This window comes from Heloderma suspectum, chromosome 2 (assembly GCF_057233095.1).
Source record: "Heloderma suspectum isolate Gila_16-S chromosome 2, 16-S_ref, whole genome shotgun sequence".
In the NCBI taxonomy this organism is placed as follows: Eukaryota; Metazoa; Chordata; class Lepidosauria; order Squamata; family Helodermatidae; genus Heloderma; species Heloderma suspectum.
In genome coordinates, this window is record NC_139459.1 from 294,067,828 (window position 1) to 294,091,581 (window position 23,754).

General features: G+C 41.5%; 1 protein-coding gene across 5 annotated transcripts in view; it reads right to left on the reverse strand.

Moving 5' to 3' along the window:
* Window positions 1-23,754, reverse strand: part of NUP210 (nucleoporin 210) — a 136,975-nt gene that overhangs the window by 83,369 nt on the left and 29,852 nt on the right. For 4 of the 5 annotated variants that reach the window (XM_084839943.1, XM_084839944.1, XM_084839946.1 and 1 more), the window contains exons 4-10: window positions 23,569-23,665; window positions 17,950-18,100; window positions 13,627-13,759; window positions 8,781-8,939; window positions 6,926-6,994; window positions 5,858-5,964; window positions 4,701-4,841 (exon numbers count right to left, since the gene is read on the reverse strand). In XM_084839943.1, coding sequence (XP_084696069.1) covers window positions 4,701-4,841; window positions 5,858-5,964; window positions 6,926-6,994; window positions 8,781-8,939; window positions 13,627-13,759; window positions 17,950-18,100; window positions 23,569-23,665 — 857 coding nt within the window. Of the gene's footprint in view, window positions 1-4,700; window positions 4,842-5,857; window positions 5,965-6,925; window positions 6,995-7,098; window positions 7,838-8,780; window positions 8,940-13,626; window positions 13,760-17,949; window positions 18,101-23,568; window positions 23,666-23,754 lie in introns of those variants that run through there. The other variant, XM_084839947.1, reaches the window with a different exon arrangement.

Sequence of the window (23,754 nt, forward strand, 5' to 3'; positions counted from 1 at the left end):
TTGCAAGATCAAGCAGCCCATGGTGGCTTCTTAAGCCATGGTGGGCTGCAGCACATGTAGGCAGCCATTTTGAATATTCAAGCCACAGGTGTGGCTTGTCATGACATCCAAACTTGGCAGTGGTGGGTTGTTGGCATGGTTAACAAACCACCCACAACCCTAAAACAGCCTATGGGGTTGGACGACACAACAAGCCATGGTTGCGGCTTGAATATTCAAAAGCTGTCCAGCATGCACACAACCCACCATGGTTTAAATAAGCCACAATGGGCTGCAGTGAACATGTAAACTTGGTCACTGCCTTCTTGGCTGTGGCACCCCATCAGACCTTGCATCAACTTTTATGTTCTTTCAGCACCAGGCAAAGATCTTCTTATTTTCCCAGGCCTTTAAAAATGTTATTTGAATATGGGTTTATCTGCTGTTGTGATGTTCTCATGCTTTTATTGCCTCTGTTTGTTTTATTATGTTGGTTGGTTGCATTTTTGTTTTTCACTAGAAGTTAGCCGCACTGAGAATATATTACTGAAGGGAAAGATTAGGGATAGGTGAGAATTTTTTTCCAGTTTGGTTTTGATAAGTATTTACCAATATTTTAACTTTCTTCAGAACAAAAAGAACTTGAGATTAAACAAAGAATATGGGAGAAACCAAAGAGGACAGATTTGTCCAACCAGGGCCAGGGTTTTGAATGCTGTGTTTCTAAAAGTCCGGGTTTGAATCTTTGTGTATTCAACCACACTAGTGCTTAATTAGGGTTGCCAACTCTTTTTTTTCTGACAGGCTTCTCATCTTTAACAGCTACATGGCGGCCAAGTACATCATGGTCTGCTCCATGCTGAGAATAGCTGAACCTAGGTTCAGACGGGTAAGAATTTATTTTCAGTTTATTTTTTAAAAGAATTTACCAAAATTTTCGAAGGTTATATTTGGGAGAAAAAGAACCTGAGATTTAAAAAATGTGAATACAGGAGAAAACCAAGTGAACTGATTCACCCATCCCTACGTGATACACACACACACACACGCACGCACGCACACATGCATACATGGCCTAAGAAGTTAACGCCATATAGTGGCCTGATTTGTGTCAGAAAACGTATTTGTGTCAACATACATATATTAGAAAATACATAGTATTGTCATCATGTAGATATAGATCCCAATCCAACCATGTTTAGGGTGACTCAACTCCAAGTATGTAAGCTTAGAGTCATAGTTACACACACATACAATTGCTAATCTATTGTATATCACAGTCACTATTATTAAGCAGAGGCCATAAATACAAGTTTGTTCACAAGTATAGTAAATGGTGACAAAAACAAACCAACCTTAGGTTTTTCCAACAGCAACAACACTTAACATTCACATCCATTACATCAAAGCGCAAATAAGTGTATTTAAAGCAAACAGTCGCTTTTCTGTTCCCAGAATTGGCATTTTCTGAACTCCATGCTGGCAATTATGTTGCCAGGCAGAGCCACTTCCTTTTAAGCCAAGACACAACTCCCTAGACAATTATCTCAAGAGCCACTTCCTTCAAAACTGAGAAACTCTCTGGACAGTAAATCAGCTCACAAACATCTAGGGCTGCCAAAATCCGCAGCCTTGAGCGGCTCCTGCTCATTAGCTAGAGAGGTGTTGCTTCATTTCCTGTGGGATGCTGCTGGTAAGCTCATTTCAACCCAATCATTTTGACTGTGAGGGCACTTCAGAACTTTCGCATGGTGGTGCAGCTCTTCTAGTATTTAACTGCTAATTTGTTAAGTATGAAGAAAACGTCATAGGCTGTTCGTAGCAAACTCCAATACTGTCTGATTGTTGATTCTTGTAAGCCACTCTGGGAGTCTTTTGACCGAACAGCCGGATAGAAATGCTTAGAATAAATAAATAAATATTGGCTGGTGAGGGGAAAGCCCTGTGCATGAAATGGAATAACACAAGATTTAATGAGTAAGCTCAATAATATTGCAACTTGCTTATTAATGACTCCAGTTCTGACCCATACAGAATGCAACAGAACATGACTGTGTGTTTATTATTTATTGGTAACTGAGAAATCTCTTTTTGGATACATTTTGATCCACTGGCTATCTATACATTAAAACTGGCCCCAAGATTGTCAGGAGAACATGCTGGACTAGTCACCTTCCAGGAAATAGCAACTGTGCTGCTAGGGTGCCTATTTATGCCCGTTGTCCCTTCAAGCCCAAACCACTTCCTACCAACCCAATCAGGCAACTGACTGGTCAACATCAACTTGCATGTTTACAGATTGCTAAGGAGTATCTTTGTTTTGACATTTTTCCTTCCAGTCCATTTGCCTTTAGTAATTAAGAAAACACCAGGAACAGTCAGCTTCAATGCTAACATCCCATAAACTGGTCCCAAATTTGCAAATGGGACTCAGCCTTTCGGATGGGATTCAGGAATTATCCATCTAGGGAAAATGCTGCCCATCATGGATCCAATTCAGTGGCAAGTGTTGTTCTATGCAAGCGTTTGCATGCAACACAGGTAAAATGGGGATGGAATGTGGAGCAAGTGTGCAAGCCTCACACCCAAATGACCCTGCCCCCTGGCTGTGTTAAAGATCTCTGTGTTCCTGAGTGCAAAGATCTGATTGCGGGCTTGTAAGTGCCTTTGGCTGAACTTGCTGACAAAGCTCCCATGACTGCAACCCCTGCATTATCAGGATTCCTGAACACAAAAGCTCCTATTAAAATCTTCATGCTCAATGCAGCCAGAGGCACAGGGCCATTTCAGGGTGGGCCTGCATGCTTACCCATGTTCTATCCCTACTTTAAGAACATAAGAAGAGCCATGTTGAATCAGACCAAGAGTCCATCTAGTCCAGCATTCTGTTCACACAGTGGCCAACCAGTGCCCATGGGAATCCCACAAGTGGGACAGCACCCTCCCACCCATGTTCCCCAGCAACTAGTGTACATAGGTGTACTGCCTCTGATACTAGAGGCAGCATATAGCCATCAGAACAAGTAGCCACTGATAGCCTTCTCCTCTAGGTATTTGTGTAACCCCCTTTTAAAGACATCCAAATTGGCGGCCATCACTACATCCTATGGTGGCGAATTCCATCATTTACCTATGTGCCGTGTGAAGAAGTACTTCCTTTATCTGTCTTGAATCTCCCACCAATCAACTTTGTGGGATGACCCTGGGCTCTACTATTTTGAGAAAGGGAGAAAAAATTCTTCCTATCCCCATTCCGCACACCATGCATGATTTTGTAGACCTCTATCACGTCTCCCCTTACCCTCCTATTTTCCTAAGCTAAACAAGCCCACCTGTTGTAATCTTCCCTCCTAGGGGAGCTGCTCCAGCCCCTTGATCATTTTATTTCCCTTTTCTGCACTTTTTCCAGTTCTACAATATCTTTTTTAGGTGCAGTGACCAGAACTGTAGACAGTATTCTAAGTGTGGTCACACCATAGATTTCATAAGGGCAGTATGTTATTGGCAGTTTTATTCTCAGTTCCTTTCCTAATTACGCCTAACATGGAGTTTACCTTTTTTACAGCAGCCACACACTGGGTCGACATTTTCCTGAAACAAGTACGTTAGCTGTACTAAACAAGTACTTTAGCTGTATTTGTGATGCAAGAAAGCACATGAATAGGGATTCTATGACTACTCAGTCTAGTAATTTCCAAAGTGACTCTGGACCAGCTGAGAGCACTGCTTTATTGCTGCTAACGGTGTCAGGAAAACTGCAATCCCAACTGGGGTTGCTGGGGCATGGAGGAGGCTCCCTAACCAACCCTGGAGCTGCTGGGATCCTAACTGGGTTTGCTGAGGGGATGAGGAAATTTTAGTCTTCTCCCCACTACAGCAATCCTGAAGCACAACTTCCACTGAGGGTGCACATACCCATGCATGTCTATGTGTGCATGCACACACACGTGTGGTCTTTGGGACTGAAAAGGTTGTACACCCTGGGCATACATGCTTGTAGTATTACCGGTTTGAAGAAGAAGCCGAGAAGATCTTGTGAGCAGAGAACGTGGCCATCCAAGATCTGCATCATGTGTAGGCCCAGCTAAAGCAGTCTCTCTAAAGATGACCAATACCTTGTCAAATCCTGTCAAGTGACCAAGTTCTTCACATATTCCAATCTGTCTTTCAGTCCAGTTTATATAATCCATGAAACCTCTCCCAGATGAAGGATGTGATTCTATGTTTGAAGGCTCCCCCGTGGGAGAAAACAAAAACCTCCTTGCATATATAGAACGAGCATGTTAGGGGATAGGTGCAGCCTAGTTTTCTCCCAGTCATGCTGTTTTAATTTGTGCCCAGCAGGTTTGCCTCTTGTCTCAGTGATTTGAGAAAAACCTTTACAACTCAATCCTGAACTCATTTACATGAAAAGAAGCCGCACTGATTTAAACGAGATTTACATCCAAGTAATGTGTTTAGGAATCTGTTCCAAATCTGCAGTTGCAAAGACAATGATTTGAAAGTGAGCCCTATCTCAATCAAGGGGAGTTATTTTCAGATAAAGAAGTTTATGATTGAGTTGAAGGATGTTCTTCATTTCTATTAAAACAAGTGCTATTGACTTTGCTGGGGTCTGACCCTCAAATTATCATGTTTGCTAACAGTTAGACACCATTCAGGTGCAAAGCTTCAACTTGAAACAAAGACAAGTCAAACTGTTTCTCTTCAAAAAGACAAACCTGATCTACAATAGATGTTAATGAAGCACTTATAATGGTGTGTCCTTCCTTTATCGCTTTCACATGATGATATGAACCATTCAAAGAGGACTGCAGAACCTGGAAGTATTCTTTTGACAAGTACGTATCAATTCTGAGATTCTGAAATTAAGAAGTCAATGTGATTACTGAACATATGAGAATAAACTCTGCACAAAACACAGATTAATATATGAAATAGCAGTACAGAATATATGGAATTTCTGACTTTGTGATATACAGTAATTTATATTGCAAAATGGTGATCCGTAAAGCAAATGGATAACTCTACCCCCATCACACACACATATACGTTGCTGCAGAAGTGAAGGGCCTCTTTTTATTGACAGCATCCTGAATCTAATTTCAGTTTTAATTTATGCTTTTTTCTTAAGAACAAAAATGCAAAATAAATATTTTGATAAGCAGATTCTATTTCAATGACTTAAACCAGTTTTTTTTTAAAAATATTAATACTAAAAATATAGTAACTATATAAAAAACAAGCAAACCAATCAACTAACCTTTAACTCTAAATATCAGTAATACATTTCAGTACATTATTTCTCCTTAAGGGATATGGACTCCTGCTTTTCAACAAGGGTAGCTTCCAGTTTTACTTGCCATGCTCTTTGTGTCTTTAATCGTAATCTCACAGACCCAAGAAAACTTCACTGGCTAAATTTAAGCATGTCAGCCTGCTGTTAAAGACACAGGGGAAAGGCTAAGTAAAAAAGGTAGCAACCCTAACTTAAAAGAATGGGGAGAGAGAGAGAGGGGGAGAGAGAGAGAGGGAGAGGCCTCAAGCAATTTACTGCTCTCAGGGCAATATCTAGTGGGGCTCCTCTGCCTCTGGTGGTTCTGGAAATGAGCATTTCCACTCATTTTGCGTTATTTTTAGAAGTGTGAAGGCCCTGTTGCACAAGCAGTTGCTCCCATCAGCGCATGGGCACAATAGGATACATACTACCCTCTGTTGCCAGCTTGAGGCCTGCATCTCACTTTGTTGTTTAGATGTCTCCCTTTTGTCTTCAATCCTAATTTAAAAGCCAATAGCAAAATCTCACAATTTCTGACATTTTTATTAGACATAGATACAAACACATTTAAGAGAAAATGTATACCTATATTTCACTTACATCAGATAAATACACCTTATTACTTGACTTGTCATACACTTCAATAGTGATTTCATATAGCCTCTTAGTTTCCAGGACCCACCTGTCACCAGGACGAATTGAAAAGCCTACAAAGCACAAAAATCATAGAAAAATCATTTGGGATAGGAATGCATATCTATTACAGAGCCATCAGAATAATATTTCATCTATCAAAGTTTTCTTTTAATGATATATATTTGGTTTGTTAAAAAGTGACTTCTATTATTCAACTAAGGACTAGATTTTGCCCAACTAAAAACTCAGCAATCCCCAAATTCTGTGACTAGTAAACTATTTTTAATTTATTATTTATTTAAGATTTATTATCTCAATCTTCTAGCACACAAAACAAAAACTCAATACAACTATCAATACAAAACAACAGAACATTAAAAGCAGAGTAAATACTACTTCAAGAGATAAAAGCCAAAGAGCTCAAAAGTATAAAAGGCTCGGACATATAAACAGGTTTTCACTAGGTGCCAAAAAGAAAACTGACCCTGTATCAGGTGAAAGAATTCCAGATATGTGGACTATAACAAAAGAGTTCTTATTATGTCACCACCTGCCTCACTTCCTACAGCTGGGGAACAGACATGGTCACATTACAAGTTTGTACTGGGGGCAGACAAATGATATTTGGACACAGGAAAAGGACATTTGATTAAAAGATGAGAAAGGGCTTGGGGATGTGAGAAAGCCCAGAATGGACACAGGCAGGCAGCTCATGCACTTTTAGATGGTAGACTCAATGTCCAACAGCACATATGTTTGCAAATTTATTGAAAATAGGGTTTCTGGATAGTAGATATTTGAATAATTGGAAATATTGAATTGTAATTGTGGCCATACACATTTCAGAGTCAGCAATCAGCCACTCACAGAGGGATGAATTATACTAAATACACACCAATAAACTATAGTATAAAATTATTTGTGGGGTTACTTAGCTATGATTACTAGAAGAATGCACAAGTTAATTTTTATTTCCTCCCCTGAAGTTAGCAAGAAAAACTGACAGATTAGCACTGAGCATCCAATACCAACCTAAGTATCCTGGGCGCACAACATAAATAGTGCCATTTGGTAGTTTGGAAGCACCTTGCATGGAAATGCTTGGAAATTAGTCAAGGAATAATGACTGTGATCAATAAGCTCAATAAGTTAAACATAATTTGTTATTCCAATAAAATCTATGAGGGGATGACACCATTACTAACAGAACTCAGTGGCTTGATCTTGGCTTGTTTTCATGAATTGTAGTTTAAACAAACCATAGTTCCTTGAGTTTGGATGCAACAGACAACTATAGTTCCTTTAAAAGTGGAAAAGGATGCTCCCAACCTCTTCCTCAAGCTGCAAAAGAAGAGAAGAGAGGTGAACGTGCAAGCCTGAAGCTCATCATGGCTTATATCATGAAGAATCCCGATTTCCCATTATGTCTAAATAAGTCCTGTGCCTTTTACAATTCTGACACAAGTTGAGCTACAAACAAATGAAATATTCTATGGAGGTAGACTACATTTGATCGTATGGCAGTAAAGGCAGAAAAACTAGGGATGTCAGAGAATTCCGCGACAGATCTCGGTGATCCCCCGAAATCCATCGCGGAACGGCCTGCCAACCCCCCGCCCCCCGCAGATCCCCCCCGGGATGAGACTTACCTGGGGCGGATGTTCCGGGAGGCAGCGGTTCCAGCAGTGGCTTCGGCGGCGGCTGGTCTTCCGAACGGCTGCCGCCGCCATTTGCAGTCTGTGTCTCCCCCCCCCCCATAGACGTGATAGGCTATGTAAAGACTTGCGTAGCCTATCACGTCTATGGGGGGGAAAAAAGCATATGCAAATGGCGGCGGCTACAGCCAGCGGCATTTCCATTCCTTATTTTTTGCCGTCTTAGTCTACGTCAATATTTACGTAGACTAAGACGAAGAAAAGAAAGGGGAACGCAAATAGCGCCCACTACGCTATTTGCGTTCCCCTTTCTTTTCTTTGTCTTAGTCTACGTAAATATTGACGTAGACTAAGACGGCAAAAAATAAGGAACGCAAATGGCAGCGGCTGTAGCCATTTGTTTGTTTGTTTTGTTTGTTTTTGTTTGTTTGTTTGTCTGCAGCCAGAAATCTGGCTGCAGACGGCCCTGGCCTGGGCCTGGCCGGCTGCTCCGCAGAGCTGCCACGGAGCACAGATGGCTGTCGAGGATTCCGGGGGGGAGGACCGGATCACCTCCCCCCCCCGTCGAGGATTCTGGGGGGAGGGACGGAACACCTCCCCCCAACCATGAACAGAATCCGCGAAAAGGTAAGTCACTTTCGTACATCCCTAAGAAAAACACCAAGCAGAGGGGATAGCAATGATATGCAGCAACATAGGGTTGTTTGGCTCCATTCTACACAACCAGAGCACAAAATGATGGTCGGGATCACACATCAGCTACCATATCTTTAGAAAGCTCAAGGCAATTGTAGCAGCAGCTGTCCCAACAGCTGAGGCACCCAAGAGAGCCCCTTCCCACCCTCTCAATGCTGCTATAACTTGCCACAGCAAAATTGATCACTGACTCTCTAGATGTTGCCTGGCTTCTTCTAATGGCAGAGATGATCAGGAAAGCCACAGTGAAGAAATGTCATACGAACATCCACATTACTCTCTGGTGTTTGAAGAAGCCTGGTAGTGGCACTGCTACTTACTGAGCAGCAGTGGTGGGGTTACTGAGAAAGCTGAAAGGGGGCTCTCTGCAGGTGTTTGCAGTTATTGCGTTGGACAGCTGCTACAGTCCCAAGTTCTCTGCACAGATGGTGGCTCATTCGCTGGCTGCTATGTAAGCCAGATCTATAATTGTATTAAGCTTCTGGGCTAAAGGTAGAAAATCGGTTGATTTGAAGAACACCATGAAGAAAGGATATTTTTGTGGGAAAGTACGACGTTAGTCTGTCCCCGCTGCAATGCAGTAACTGTGGATGTTGCCTGATTCAGCTTGGCAACAGGCCAGGCTGGATCTCCCCCAGGTCTGAGCATGTCATTCTGAAGCTGTAGTTCATACTGGTCAGAAGGCATGATTAATTCTGCACAAAAAACAAGAAAGCACAAGAAGCAACAAAAGCAAAAAGGTGTCAATATTTGGATCCTGTCAATACCAAAAAAATCAAGTCACCAATAAATTTGTGCTTAGCATATAAGCATATGTTTAGTTAATGTTTAGTTATTTAAGAAAAACAAACAAAACAAGCTTGTATCATGCTATAAAATGTTACTTTGCTTAAACTACCTCTTAAGAGAAAGTGCCAGTGTACAATTCCCACAGTGTTTATGAGACACTGATAGCAGAAGAAATTTTCAATTCTAGTAACAGAAACTTTCAGAAGTGTAATTAAAATCTCCATTGCTAAATCAAGTTTCCTTAAAACACGTATCATTAGAATTGATGCATGGCAATGCATTTTGCCATGTTCAGACTTACAAAGGGATGAGAGCCAGTGTAGTGTAGTGGTGAGAGTGACGGACTGGGAGCCGGGAGATCCGGGTTCTAGTCCCCACTTGGCCATGGAAGCTCACTGGGTGACTTTGGGCCAGTCACAGACTCTCAGCCCAACCTACCTCACAGGGTTGTTGTTGTGAGGATACAACGGTGAGGAGGAGGATAATGTAAGCCGCCTTGAGTTCCTTGCGAGAGGGAGAAAGGCGGGGTATAAATGCAATAAATAAATAAATAAATAAAATGCTGTCTAGAGGACCATAGGATTTTTCCATTTCTAGGAACTGAGGATGGAGCCAGGGCTCTGACCTCAGTTCCCAGAAACTGTGCTACCTGTCCCCTCCACACCAGCTGTGTTTCCATGCTTGGTTCTCCACGCTGGTTCACTCTGCACCGGCTACATCTCTGTGCATGGAAATGGAGCATGGAGATGGTGAAAGGGGGTGGTCCTGGGGGTGGGGAGGGGAGGAGATCGTGGAAGCCATGTTATGCAGCTTCTTATGCACTGTGCGGCCTCCTCCATCCCACTCCAAAGCTGCCTGTCTAGACGAAAATGCAGGGCGGCTGGCGCACAGAAGTGAGGATTGCCTCCAAGTTCTGGCCATCCTGCACTGGATAGTCATCAGCTTCCAAGTTCGGAGGCTGATGACTATCTCCATAGGATTGCTTGCACCCTTAATCAGGGGACTAGGGAAATCTGAATATATTACCTTTATGAAATCATATTAACAACAGGCAGGATTCAAAATAAGTCAGGTGTACCAAGTTCCATTAATCATAATGGGAACTAAGTTGTCATGACTAACTTGTCCCATTGATTTCAGTGGTAATTAAGTGCAAAGTCATTAGTCTGAATCCAACTCAATATCCCTTATATTTTAATGTTTGGTTTACAAATACTTCTCCTAAACCTTTGAAAATAGTTTACAGCTAATTCTACAGGTTTTTCAGATTTTTATATTTTATTTATTCAATTTATGAATTGCCCTATAGCCAAAGCTCTCAGACCAATACATACAATAAACACAACTACAACACAACCAATGGTAAAACACAGTGAAAGGATTCAAAAGCAGTGACAATAATTTTAAGTAATTTTGAAAGACGAGACAAATATCCCAGCAGCTAAAACATGGGAAAAATAACTTAAAAATGGAACGTTAAACCTATCATTAAAAATAAAACATTAGGCGACTGCGATGTACAATTCCCACCACAAGTTTTCCATCCAGAGAAGCATGTTTTAAATCAGTGGTGGGCAACCTTGGAGGCTACCTGTGCAGCCTGTTGCAGGTGCCAGTGCCACCACTGCCCCCCCATGCCACTGCTGTTAGGGATGTGGGCGCAAAGGGATTACTCTCCCCCCAGATCCTCTTCTCAGCACTATCAGGCTCCTGATAGCCTGCCAAACCATGGTTCGGTGGGCTGTGGAGAGCCCGATCTTGCTGGGAAGGAGGGTATGCAGGGAGGACTCTCTTTCCCAGCACAATCAGGAGCCTGGTCCTCCTGTCAGGAACCAGATCCTGCTGGGAAAGAAGGCATACAGGGAGTGTCATCCCCACACCCCTTCTCTCCCAGAAGGAACATTGGGAGATGGGCAAGATTCATAGAATCATAGAATAGTGGGGTTGGAAGGGGCCTACAAGGCCATCGAGTCCAACCCCCTGCTCAATGCAGGAATCCAAGTCAGACAGCACCCCTGACAAATGGCTGTCCAGCCTCGTCTTGAAGGCCTCCAGTGTGGGAGAGCCCACCACCTCCCCAGGTAACTGGTTCCATTGCCGTATTGCTCTGACACTCAGGAAGTTTTTCCTGATGTTCAGCCGGAATCTGGCTTCCTGTAACTTGAGCCCATTATTCCGTGTCCTGCACTCTGGGATGATCAAGAAGAGATAATGATTTAATTATCATTATCATTGATTAAATTGATTAAATCAACATTGATTAAATCCTCCCCACAGTGATCTGGATTAAGATTGCTGGAGTGGGGAGAGGCTTTAATCACCCCACCCCAGTCCAGTGATCTGAAGCAGAATTGGTGGGAGGTTGGCAAGGTTAAAGCCTCTCCATCTTCCCAGTGATCTGGATCAGGATTTGGTGGTGGGGAGGAGGGTGGCAGGAAGAAAGAGAGAGTGTGTGTGTGCATGTGGGGCCCCCAGCCACCCAGGCAACGTTGCATGTGGCCTTCTGGGCCAAAAAGATTGCCCAGCCCTGTTGCAAATTATCCCCATCTCTTAAGAAAGGTGTTGGGATTAAAAGATGGGTATTGAGCTGGGTACAAACAGCAACTCAGATGAGCTAAATGAAATATCTTTTACAATGAGGAAAACTGTATGTTTCCTGACCAAAAGAACAGGGCCATGTACCGAAAGTAGCTTTTGGCTTTCTCAAAACAGAAGTTCCTCCCCTGTGCTGCACAGCAAACTGTTTTTGAAACTGAAGAGAGTTTTAAGCACAATTTGTCATATGGGGTATGTTGTGTGTGTGTGGGGGTCTATTGTTTGTTCAGTGAAAGAGTAAAAAAAAAAATCTCAATGGGCACACACAAGTCCTTGAGGCGGTACTTCCCTGAAACATGACCCAGGAATGTAGGCTCAAACAATCACACACACGCGTAAAAGCTCCATGGTAGCATTTAAGCAGTGCCAAGCAGTGCTCAAATTATGGGGGGAAAACAGGGAGCTCTTAATTAAAGCCAAAAGTCTCTTCCCTTACCTCCCCTGCAATTTTAGCCAAATTACAGATGTCCCTAACCCTACAGCCTTCTAAAACAGTAGCTAACGGGGCTGTCAGAAAAGGTAAGAGGCTGGGCCCCTTCTGAACCCCTGCAATTTAAGCACTGAGCTAATTTTTGGCAAAAACTACAACCAGATCAGTGTTGAAGTACATGCATTTCAGTCCCCATAGCCATGTGTGTTGGTGTGTGTATTTTTTATACAAGGTAGTGAATGAATTTTCTACACATTATATTTTTCTGAAAGCCAATATGGTACAGGCAGTCTTCCACAACCTGGTTCCCTCCCGATGTTTTGTACTACAACTACTATCATATTGGACCATTAGCCATGCTGGCTGGGGATGATGAGACTTGTAGCCCATCAGATCTGGAGGACACCAGCTTAGAAAAGGCCCTGGATTGGGTAGACCCAGGTTCAGACTATTCAGCCATGAAACTCACTGTGTGATTTTAGGGCCAGACCCTCTCTATAAACCTATCACATAAGAAAGCATAAGGTGAAATCACCATGACACCCTGAGCTCCTTTGAATAAGGGAGGAATGTAAATGTGAAAACCCCCACTTTGGATATTTTAAATGTTATTGCTCTTCCTGTATAGGTTTAAGTAAAACAGAACCAAGCTATGAAAAACATTATACATTGTTTTCTGACTCTCTGGTGGCCTAAGACTAGTAATAGTGTGACAAGGGCAAAGATTATACAACTCAACCCAGTGTAATGCAATGTGAGTATGGGTTGTGATATCCACTGGTTCCCAGTGGTGGCTCCAATTTCAGGGTGCTGTGAACCCATTCTGGGTTTCAGCCAGAACTCTAAAGGAGCTGTTAAAGGTGCCCAAAATAGGGTCAGCAACTTGGATAGCGCCTTTGCCATTCTGGCTGGTTCTGACTGAAAGCCAGAATGGATTCACAGTCCCACCAAAATCAGAGCCACTAGGCTCCACTGTGGGTTCCCAAAGTATAGGCAGCACCACCTGTGCAAAGCCGATAATGCTGTGACACAATTTGCACACTGCCACCTACATATATGGCTCTCTTTCTTTCGCATATGCTTCTAAGCAAGCTTCACCGGTGCTGTACTGCTACATCATTAAAACATGTCACCGGTCAGTTTTGCTGCTAAGACACAGAGTGCCAGTTTTAAAAAAATATACACACATGCATGCACACAGTGGCATTTGTAGGACTTCACTCAGGTTGATACAATGCAGCCTAGTTGAAACCTTCCTTCCACACACAAGAGTTTCAAGGAAATGTCTCCCAGATGAAATACTAAACGACACATCAAAATTTGACTGTGACCAACTCACAGACTCTATTGCAGACTTAGAGTGCAATCCTATGCATGTTTAGACAGAGAGAAGGCCTACAACTCCCAGCATGCCCCAGCTAGCATTGCTGGCTGGGGCAGGCTGGGAGTTGTAGGCCCTCTCTCTGTCTAAACATGCATAGGATTGCACCCTTATTGACTTAAAGGTAGCTACATTAGCATGCAGGTCTATGAAGATGCATATGATCAACATTGGAAAAGAGACAAACCTGTAATCTTCCCTCGCCTTATTTTCTCAACTTTATACTGCACTGACATTCCAACCAGTAGGTAGATATCATAAGCTGGATTTAGAATGATGTTTTCCAAAATAAACAATCTGACTTCAGCAGCAGGCACATTCTGTTGGTTAAAAGGAGCATTTCATTTAAAGAAACAACATGCATGTATATCCAAAGAAACAATTAGCTTCATCATAAATATTTAATGTATTAAATAATAAACTTTGAGAATGTAAAGCATGAACACATTATTGTTATTTTGGAATAACATCATGCCTCATTTAGGAATGGATATGAACAAATTAAAGTAAGAAAATCCAAAGTCAAATCCTTTTTCTCGAATAATTTGGCAGTTTTGTTCTCATATAATGCTGACATAAAAGTTCCCAATTTCTTACAAGATGGTAGTACGCTATTGTGTAAAATATCAAATGACATTTTTTGGTATATGTACTATGTTCACACAACTAAATAACATTCAGTTATTATTAGGCATGTGGGCTAGAAATGCTGGGAGATAGTTCAACACATCTGGAGGGCATCAAATTGGGGAAAGATGTTCTAAAAAATGAAAGAGAATAGGTGGCACTAAGTTGTTCATCATCCGTTTTTGACAACCTCACAGTCACCTCTGCAAATCATATTCTCTATCCTGTCCACTTGGTTTATCAGCTTTGGGAGAATGAAAATTTCACTTGTACTTTTGTATTGCCCCTGCAGTAGGCTTCTTAATTTAGAGGTGCAAAGATAGTGATAAATCAGATCCAGGTTTACTTACAAGGAGTACTTTGTTGAGTACAATCAGCACACAGGTGTACCCAATGGTTGGATCAGACAGCTTCTCTGAACCCAGAGCCATGGGGTAAAATGGGTTTTATACCATACATGTTAGCAGTGAGGCAGCATGACAACAACAAGCATGAATTAGCATTCGTCTACAACTTTCTCAGCATAGGCTAACAGTGCTTGGTCAGAAGGGAAACAGTCAGAGCTTTCCCAGCACAGACACCCTCAGCTTTAAGGCAAACAAGCTTCATTTCCCAGGCACATCCTGATAAGACACTCCAGCTCGTTAGTATGGAATGTGCTGAGGCCGCGCTATTGACCTTTGACTCATCCTGGTAAATCAAGAGGCCTGTTAGGGAAAACAGCAGCTAACTGACCAAAGTCAGAGAGCATTATAGATCATCTAAGCCCCTCTAAAACTACTGATAGCTTGGTTCAGGCCTGAGGTCTTACAACTTTCTGCCTCTTAGAGATGATGCAGTATTAAGGTTTATACGCTCACAATTTCCCTGCTTTTTGGTGCTTGGTTGAAGCACCAAAACTGTGCTTGTTTGTGGATGTCAGGGTGGACAATGAGCCCATAGAATCCTAGAGTAGTTCTGATTCGGAGGAAGAGCAGTCGCTCCTGGGAGAGAAGCGCGCCCCTTTTTCCCAGGGCCCGCAGCTGACAGAGATTCCTCCCACCCACATTCCTAGATTAGAAAGAAGTCCAGGGAGTGACCCAGCACCAATAGCAGACTGGTTCGATGCGCGGCGCAGACGCAGAGAGCGGCGCCAAATGGAGAGCGCAGAAAGGAGGCGTAGCGCCCGGTTGGCGCTCAAAGAACGTTTGCGCCCAGAGGATTCAAGGGAAAAGGGGAGGGATTCTCCTTAGTCTTTATATTTAGGGGTCTGCCAGTAATTGCTTTTTAAACGGGGACCAAGCTGCCAAGGGCTCCTTGGAGGGCTCTCTCAGTCTAATCTAGTAGCTAAGTCCAGACGCAGACAAAGGGATTCTTTTTAAAGCTTTATTCTTCTTTTACAACTTACAACTCTACAGGTAGCAACTAGATCTGAGCAGCAGCATCCCTATGCCCTAAGTTGGAACAGTTGGTCCCCTTCTGAAAAGCAATTACTGGCAGACCCCTGAATATAAGGACTAGGGAGAATCCCTCCCCTTTTCCCTTGGATCCTCTGGGCGCAACCGTTCTTTGAGCGCCAACTGGGCGCTACGCCTCCTTTCCGCGCTCTCCATTTGGCGCCGCTCTCTGCATCTGCGCCGCGCATCCAACCAGTCTGCTATTGGTGCTGTTGTGGCACCCTGGCTCTGGAATGAGCTCCCTAGTGAGGTTCGCCTGGCGCCTACATTGTACTCCTTTCGGCGCCAGGTGAAGACCTTTTATTTTCCCAGGCTTTTTAGCTTTCTAAATTTTTATCTTTGCTGTTTTAAATCTGTATTTTAAACTCCTGCACTGCTGCTAGGTTTTATTGTGGTTGTATTGTTATATTGTGGTTTTAATGTTCTATATATTTTAAATTGTTTTATTGTGTGTTGTTTGGTTTTAATTTTTGTGAACCGCCCAGAGAGCTTCGGCTATTGGGTGGTATAGAAATGAAATAAATAAATAAATAAATAAATAAAATAGGAATGTGGGTGGGAGGAATCTCTGTCAGCTGCAGGCCCTGGGAAAAAGGGGCGCGCTCCTCTCCCAGGAGCGACTGCTCTTCCTCCGAATCAGAACTACTCTGGGATTCTATGGGCTCAGTGTCCACCCTGACAGTGGAGTTCAAAGTAATGGTTTTGACCTTTAAAGCACTAAACATTCTAGGTCCAGGGAATCTAAAGGGCAGTATACTTCCATACAAATGTGACCATGTGTTATAATCTTCTTCCAAGGCCCTACTTTGGATAAATGGAAAACAGGAACAATCTGCAATGGACACCTTCTTATGATAACTTATGCACAATGTATACACACTACGTTTTTGTTAAGAAACAGTTCTTAACATGGTAATATGTTTTACACACACCCACATACACACACACACACACACACACACGGAATGATAAAAAATCCCTGCAAGTTTAAAACTAGAGTTAAGGCCATCTCATGTTGGCTCAAGTTCCACAAAGCCAGGAAATGGGAAGCTAAGGCTAATGCCTTAACTGACGTGCCCCACGATCAGTGATTATGTTGTAGAATGTCAGAAATTGAGCTTGCACACAAGGTGCCCTCCGTGCACCCATACTTTTTCTGTAAACTGCAAATTACAAATACCCCAAACACACACAAGTCTGCTGATCATGTTCAACCAAAATAGAACCCTGTGGACTTTGTCACAGTGGTCTTGGCACTGCAAAATCCACATTTGTTACGGATACATATTTCTATCTGTCAGGCATCTGAATACCCAGAGAAACTGTAAGATGCAGAAAACATTTTATCATTTTTGCAAGTTTTAATCCCTGATAAAAAAGAAAGAATCCTAAGATCCCCATTACTTGTTTCTTTAAAGTTTAACTTATAACAATCTTTCCTGAGAGAAGAAATCTATAAATAATACTGACAATAGCCTCAAGAAACATTTCTGGCAAAAAATAGCTACAATAGTCTTGAAAGCTGTGTGCCATTCCCCACTTCTGGAGTTAGGAATGAGGTTAGGAATAAACATGTCAGGGGAATAGCCCTTACAAAAGGTAGGTGGCTTACAAGTTGGAGGAGGCCTTGCCATCTAGCTGATGTAAGTCACTGAAATTCCCTCTCGATGCAGGAAATCCAGAATGGCATCCCCAGCAGAAGGCTGTCCAGTCTCCTCTTGAAGACCTCCAGCAAGGTTGAGTACAGCACTTCTCTTTGTAAAAGGTTACATTGACCAGGTCTGGATGTAATACTGGCAATTCTTATGGTGTTTAATCCAGGAATTGTGGGGATGAGCAGAGTGCTCATTGTTCCTGCTTTTAATCATGTTGTCTGAACCTGGAAACTCTGGGTTGTTAATGGGTAATTGTTGAATTAACTCTGGACAGGAGAATAACAAGGTATCTGTTATAGTCAATGGCCAACATTTTATGAAGACTGACATTCATCTGTGAATGCTGACAATCCCAGGTGGGATTGGTGAATGCCAGAAAATACATTATATATTTTCCCACTTCTGTGACAAGTGAGTGAAATGAATGCAGAAACACACATTTGGGTGATTGTCAACATTCAACAGTGTATCATTTTATATCTTCTTTCAATCTCACTTAGAAAAGAGCAAAGGATTCCTTTCTTCACAGCAGATAAGCATCTGCATATCTTACATTCACAGTGTGCCTCATGAATCTTGCCTACAAAAGCTCATGCCACAATACATCTGTTAGTCTTTAAGATGCTACAGGATTCTTGCTGAAAATAAAGCACATTGTGCTTTGTGTACAATATGTGTGTTTCCCTTATCAATATCGTTTTATTTTCATCACTGAGCAATAGTTGTAAAAAGGAGAAAAATTATCCTGTTTAGATATGGCTGTAATAAATGTATCACTTAAAAGTATCTTACCTTGTAAACAGTTTCTTGTATTCTTGCTTTTAATTTTGAACTTCCTGTTTTCATGCCAGACACTAAAACAATGTCTCCTTGTTTAGCCACTTTTTCCATGTCTAATATATAGGGAGGTGGTGTATATGTTGATTCTGAGAACTTCAGGATACTGTAAAATTGTTAATAATTTTATATGTTAATATTTTTAAATTTTGTTTTAATGCCAGTAAAAAAAGACAACGCTGTCTAATAAGCCCAAGATGTAAACATATGAAGTACCCTCGTGCCAATCCTAAAAAGTGCTTTGGATTTCACATCATGAAGAAGGTGTCAGACAGGAGAGGGTGGGCAGGAAATGTTATAAAAGGTATTTTTTATGGAAAGGTGGCACAAACATAGAGGCCTGAATTGTAAGACACACTTTGTTTCTTAACAGGGGCATTTCTGTACTCAACTGAGAAGTCATCTGGATTAAGAAGAACACTGAAAACTTTCTATTAACTATTTTACAGTTTTGCACACCAGAAGGAATTTAGAGTTATCTGACTAAATACCAAAAGTGATCAGTCCTGACTAAGGGTATTCTTTCCATTGGTTTATGCCATAATTAATAATCTACCGCCTTTTGCTCACCTTTTCCCACAACCCAATTGCAATGTCATGTACTCTCCCCGCTTCCTTTTCTTTGAAAAAGGCAAATTGGGAACCCTTGAGTCCTTGTTCGCTGCTATTTCACCAATATTTTATGCATCATAACCACAATAGATGTCTATGTAAGTGTAACATGCTGACCAAGCATAATAATTGTTTTTGTATCTTGCTCCAGTGAATGCTGCCTTAATCCTATTTTCAAATGGTCAAGTAAACTCTTTATAAAGTGAGGTAACATATCGATTGGCACCCACTTATATCTCCTAACAGGTACCTCAATTGCAGATTCTCCTTATCAAACTGTACCCTGACCACATCCTCTAGGTCCAACTTTACTATCTTTTAGGCACGAGCTGATAACATTTCTATGCTTCCAACACTTTGGGAGTATATGGTGTGGGTGTCCTTGCAGTTATGACATTTTGTAATGTTTTACTGACCTACTGCTCTCTTAGTTTGTATTTTTATTTCAGTGGTTAATTATTTTGCACTATATTATGGCTTTAAATACTGGCTTGTGAGCCACCTTGAAGACTGAACTTCAGGACATAAATATCTCAAATAAGGCTGGACATAAATATCTCCAACAAATAAATGACTTACCTAGACTTAAACGCATTTAAATCTGAATTATTTCAACGTGAGAGAGTTCTGCTCATGCATAGCCTTCCTACTGAAAGCAATGAGTGCATGCTTAATTGTGGCTGTATCTTGCTCATTTTAAAATAAAACTGGGGCCTTGAAATGGAGTTTACATTTACTGTGACTTCCTTTCCTGAGTATCAATTTATTTAATGTTCTACTTGGCTCTAATCTGCAAAAGCTGTTTATATGAGAAAAATTTGATTTAGTGTCCTGTGTATTTCTTGGACATGGCCAGAAACTCCAAAATGTAACAGAAAAGCACTTCAGAGGCTCCATGAAAATTAAACATACCTATTGTTTCATTTATTATGATGGATAGTAACTGAATTGGGGTACAAAAAGAGATTCACCTATTTTCAAAGAGTCAGTATTAATAACAGAGCTACAGCAACACATAAGACGACTGGAATGAAAATATCCAAAGAGACAGTGCTCCTGGATAGCATTTAAAGCTGATGAATCTTAACAAAAATGGAAACTGAAACACAACGATTCTGTCTGAAAGCAATGAAGTGTGGTTCCTTTTGAAGGTGGCTCAGATACTGAAGTGGTAAAAGCAAAAATGCAAGGGAGTTGTGCTCCTGCTTTTCACCTTTCTGCATAGTTCATGTACCCAGCTGATAGGCACAAAACTCTTACATGGTGAGACCCATGAGCTGCAGAGGTCAGCTGCAACTTCCTAATCTTACTGTTAACAGGTTTTATAAAAACACACAGAAAAGCAGCTGTGTTGGCCAGAAGAAAAATTCCCAAACCCATCTTAGTGTAATATCTTTATTAGGCCAACTCAAAGATTGACAAATGTGCAAGCTTTTGAGATCTCCAGATCTCATCAGCATGCAAGATGTCTCAAAAAACAGGTTGTTGGGGAAGCAGATGAATAGTTAGAGTCTTAAGGTGGTGAGAGAGTATTTGCAGACATTCAAATTGGGCTCTGCCAGGTGATGTGATGGTTTCAGGACCCCTAGGGCCACTGGGAAGGAGAACGTAGCAGACAACTGTAGATCCTCTATTTTTAAAAAACATAAAACCCAGCTGTTAACTCAAAACTGTCTCCATCCTGGGTGAACCAGCCAAGTTCCTTGTTTGGTGGAAAACAGAAGTAGAGGTCAACTAGGCATTGAGGGTTCCACAACAGATACAGATATCTTTCAAAACAATTAAAGGAAATCAGAATAATATCTAGCTCTAGTTGGACTTCTCATCCAGTAGCTCTAATGGCAATATTAAAATTGGTTTATTAGTATGAACTTCTGGAAAAACATGTCTGTTTTCCAGCCTATCACTAGAGAGGCAACATGCTAGAGGAGCTACACATGCAAAATTAATATGGCTTGGACACTAGGTATCTTAGAGGTTGCTGCTTCCCCCATGCCTCACTGTGATCTTGCTCACCAATCAAGACTGCCCTCTTGCCGTTATACCATCTGTTTGCCAAGTTCAAAAAGGCAAGCTTTCTTAACGGTGGAGTAAACTCAGCTGCGGAGTTCACCTAAGCCAGAATCAGAGTATTTCAAAACACACTGAACGTCTGGTTTTATCTTCATTTTGGTTTTATTTTCATTCCATCTGTTACTTTTAAATTGTAACCTGCGAAACTTAAGGTTAAACTGGAGATAAGGAAGGAAGGCAAATTGCAATGAAGACTATTAATAGGAAACAAGAATTTTGACATGTACGCTCAACAGAGGGAAAATACTAGCAACATTTATTTTCTACTGATACTGGATATGCCTGTGAGTAGGTTTACACAAATAGTAGCAGAAAAATATGGGGCAAAGAGATAGTCTATTCCTTGTTATCATATTTTTATAGTTTTATCATCTTGGTTTGTCTTTATTTATTGGTTTGTATCTGTTTATGTTAATTTATATTGGAAGCCAAACTTACATTATTGGATGTCATATAAATATCATAAAGACATAAATTAACACAATTTATAAAACTATGGAAGAAAATTATATGCTTTACTAATCTCTGAGCCAAAGTAAAAGTTGAACTTATACGGAAAATGTCCTAAAAGTAATATAGACCTTCTTTCACTTATTTTGCAATATTAAAGTGAGATGAACACAGATGAAATTATATTTTGAATTTTCATTAATGCCAATTATCTAATACTATGAAATAAAATTATAATGATTTCTTCATCTGAAAGAAGAGTACCTCTTATTCAAAACTACTCCTATACAGCTCCTGGAAGTGCAGTTTTTACTGTCCTGCCACATGCTAGGGACTACTCACTGTCCAGAACCCATAATTATTCCTTGAACTATCTGAATTAGTCAACAACATATGGAAAGAATAATCCTTACTTTATTGCTACTTTGTGGATTAAAGCTATGGACCGTGTATTATTGAAGTGACTCTATTTTAATTATGGTTTCTTTTTAATCGTGCAGGGTGCTGAGAGTACCAAATGGAGCATACAACTGTTATAAATCTACGTTAATTAACTCATATACAGTACTTTAGATAATTTAAATGTTTAACTGCAAATCAGCAAGATAAAGACTGTTTTCCAATAAGCTAAACACAGTCTACCAGCCACGTATTGAGTGATGTAGTGAAGCCAAGGCTCACAGGGATGCTGGCACGTTTTCATTAGCAGGGACATTGATGTCATCTGCCACCCTCTTCAGACTTCTCTGTTCCCTCTGAGCTTAGCAGCAATTCTCATAGAAGCTGGGGGGAAATGATTTTTTCCACCAACAATATATTGTTCCCTATTGCAATACCAAGTATTCTTTGCATGGTTTGGTCTTGAATGGGAAATTTAGGCTCATTAGCTTTACAAAAGACCTGCTCCTGGTGGAGATGGAAATTGCTAGAATTGGTTTGTTGATATGGATCGACACAGCTGCCTGACTTCCTGGACTCTCCTTGAGGTCCTGGCTATAGGGACTGTCATGATGAGTGCCTGCACTTCAAAATTTACCACTGCATGTACAGCAGCCCACCAAAGGTTCAATAACTTCCCAGTGGGGGGAAGTGTGGTGGCAGCTTAGTGCATCAGATCTCTGCTACCTATATAATGTGCCAGCTTTGCCAGTTTGGGCATCTGTCTGCAAGTCCATCTCCCCACCCCTGAACTACTGTGCCAGAACAGATGGGCAGGTATACTTTGAGAAAATGACATTTTAACTGAGGGAGGTTAAATGTTCTTCGCCTCACCTCTCGGAACCGCAACATGAAGCAAGTATATACTGATAAATGCTTTTGCAGACCCAGCCTATTAGAATTAGAAGGACAAGATTGGTGTACCAATTGCAGATATTACAAAAGCCCCACAGACTGTTCTCAAAGACCCTGGAGAACCCCTCCCCCAAATGTCCCTTCTTCCTAGGAGCTTGCAATGGAGAACACAGGCCTGAGTGCTTTGAAGACATCAGCAATCATTAGACCATATAACAGGCCTGAAAAAAGATGATCAATACAGGGATAAGCAACAGTAAACAAACCTGCTGCTTGAACTTACAAGCGTAGAACTTTGAGAAGCAGAGCACTTCTGCAGGGTTTTAGTAATGCAAGGATGCTGCTCATGATGCAAGCGCATCTGGCTACAGTCCACATTGCCACGCACATGCAGAGGAAAACATGTATGGATATGTGGAAATGTGGTAATCGCAAGAAGCCATGGCTGAGTGTAAATGAAGGAAAGAAAGACATGGAAGGGGGCATAAGGAAAGGAGGAAGAGGAAATAGCAGACAAGAGGCAATGAGACGAAGGGAAGGAGGAAGTGGGCAGCTTAGGATATTTGTAGGAAATAGGGTAGATCCACTGTGAGGAGGTTAGAAAATGATGGAGGAGCAGGACTCAAGGAAAGAGGCATCTTCCACATCCCAACATCAGAGATGCAGCTGACTGGGGTGCAAGAGAATCCGCTGTGGCCAAGCCTAGGCTGTGGACCTCCCTGTCTAGGGAAGCCTGCCTTGCCCGCCCCCTCCTACTAACCTTGTGAATACCTCTTTATTTTGAAAGGCATTTGGCTTGCAAACTGATGATGTTATTATGCTTGCTGGAACGTCTGTGAAGTTTCATCTGCTGTCCCTGTCTCTTGAATTTGTTTAGTCTTTAGCATGCGTTGTACCGATCGATTGTTTAAAAATGTATATTGCGAGCCGCCTTGAATGTTGTTCTTTTTCCAAGCAGGAAGGCAGAATATGGTCTCAGAATGAATGCAAGTGGTGAGGGCTTGCAAAAGTAAAGAAATGAACAGAAAGGTGGGGAAAATGCCAACAGGATCAGGGAAGAAAAGCTGTACTTGCCAGGCGCCTGCCCATTTAGCTATTGTCTTGTATGTATAATGTAACAAATGGAATAATTGAAATGATACTTACTGTAGTGCATTGTGGGAATCGGAGAATCCATTCATTTCTGGATCTTTCATGACAGTCCACTCAAAAGCAAGCCCCGCCAAAGTGCTAAAAGTATTTCCTTCAAAGAATTCAAGAAACTAAATATTGTCAGAACAGCAATACATTCTTCCGCATACTGGAAATGATCATACAACCATATCACAACTG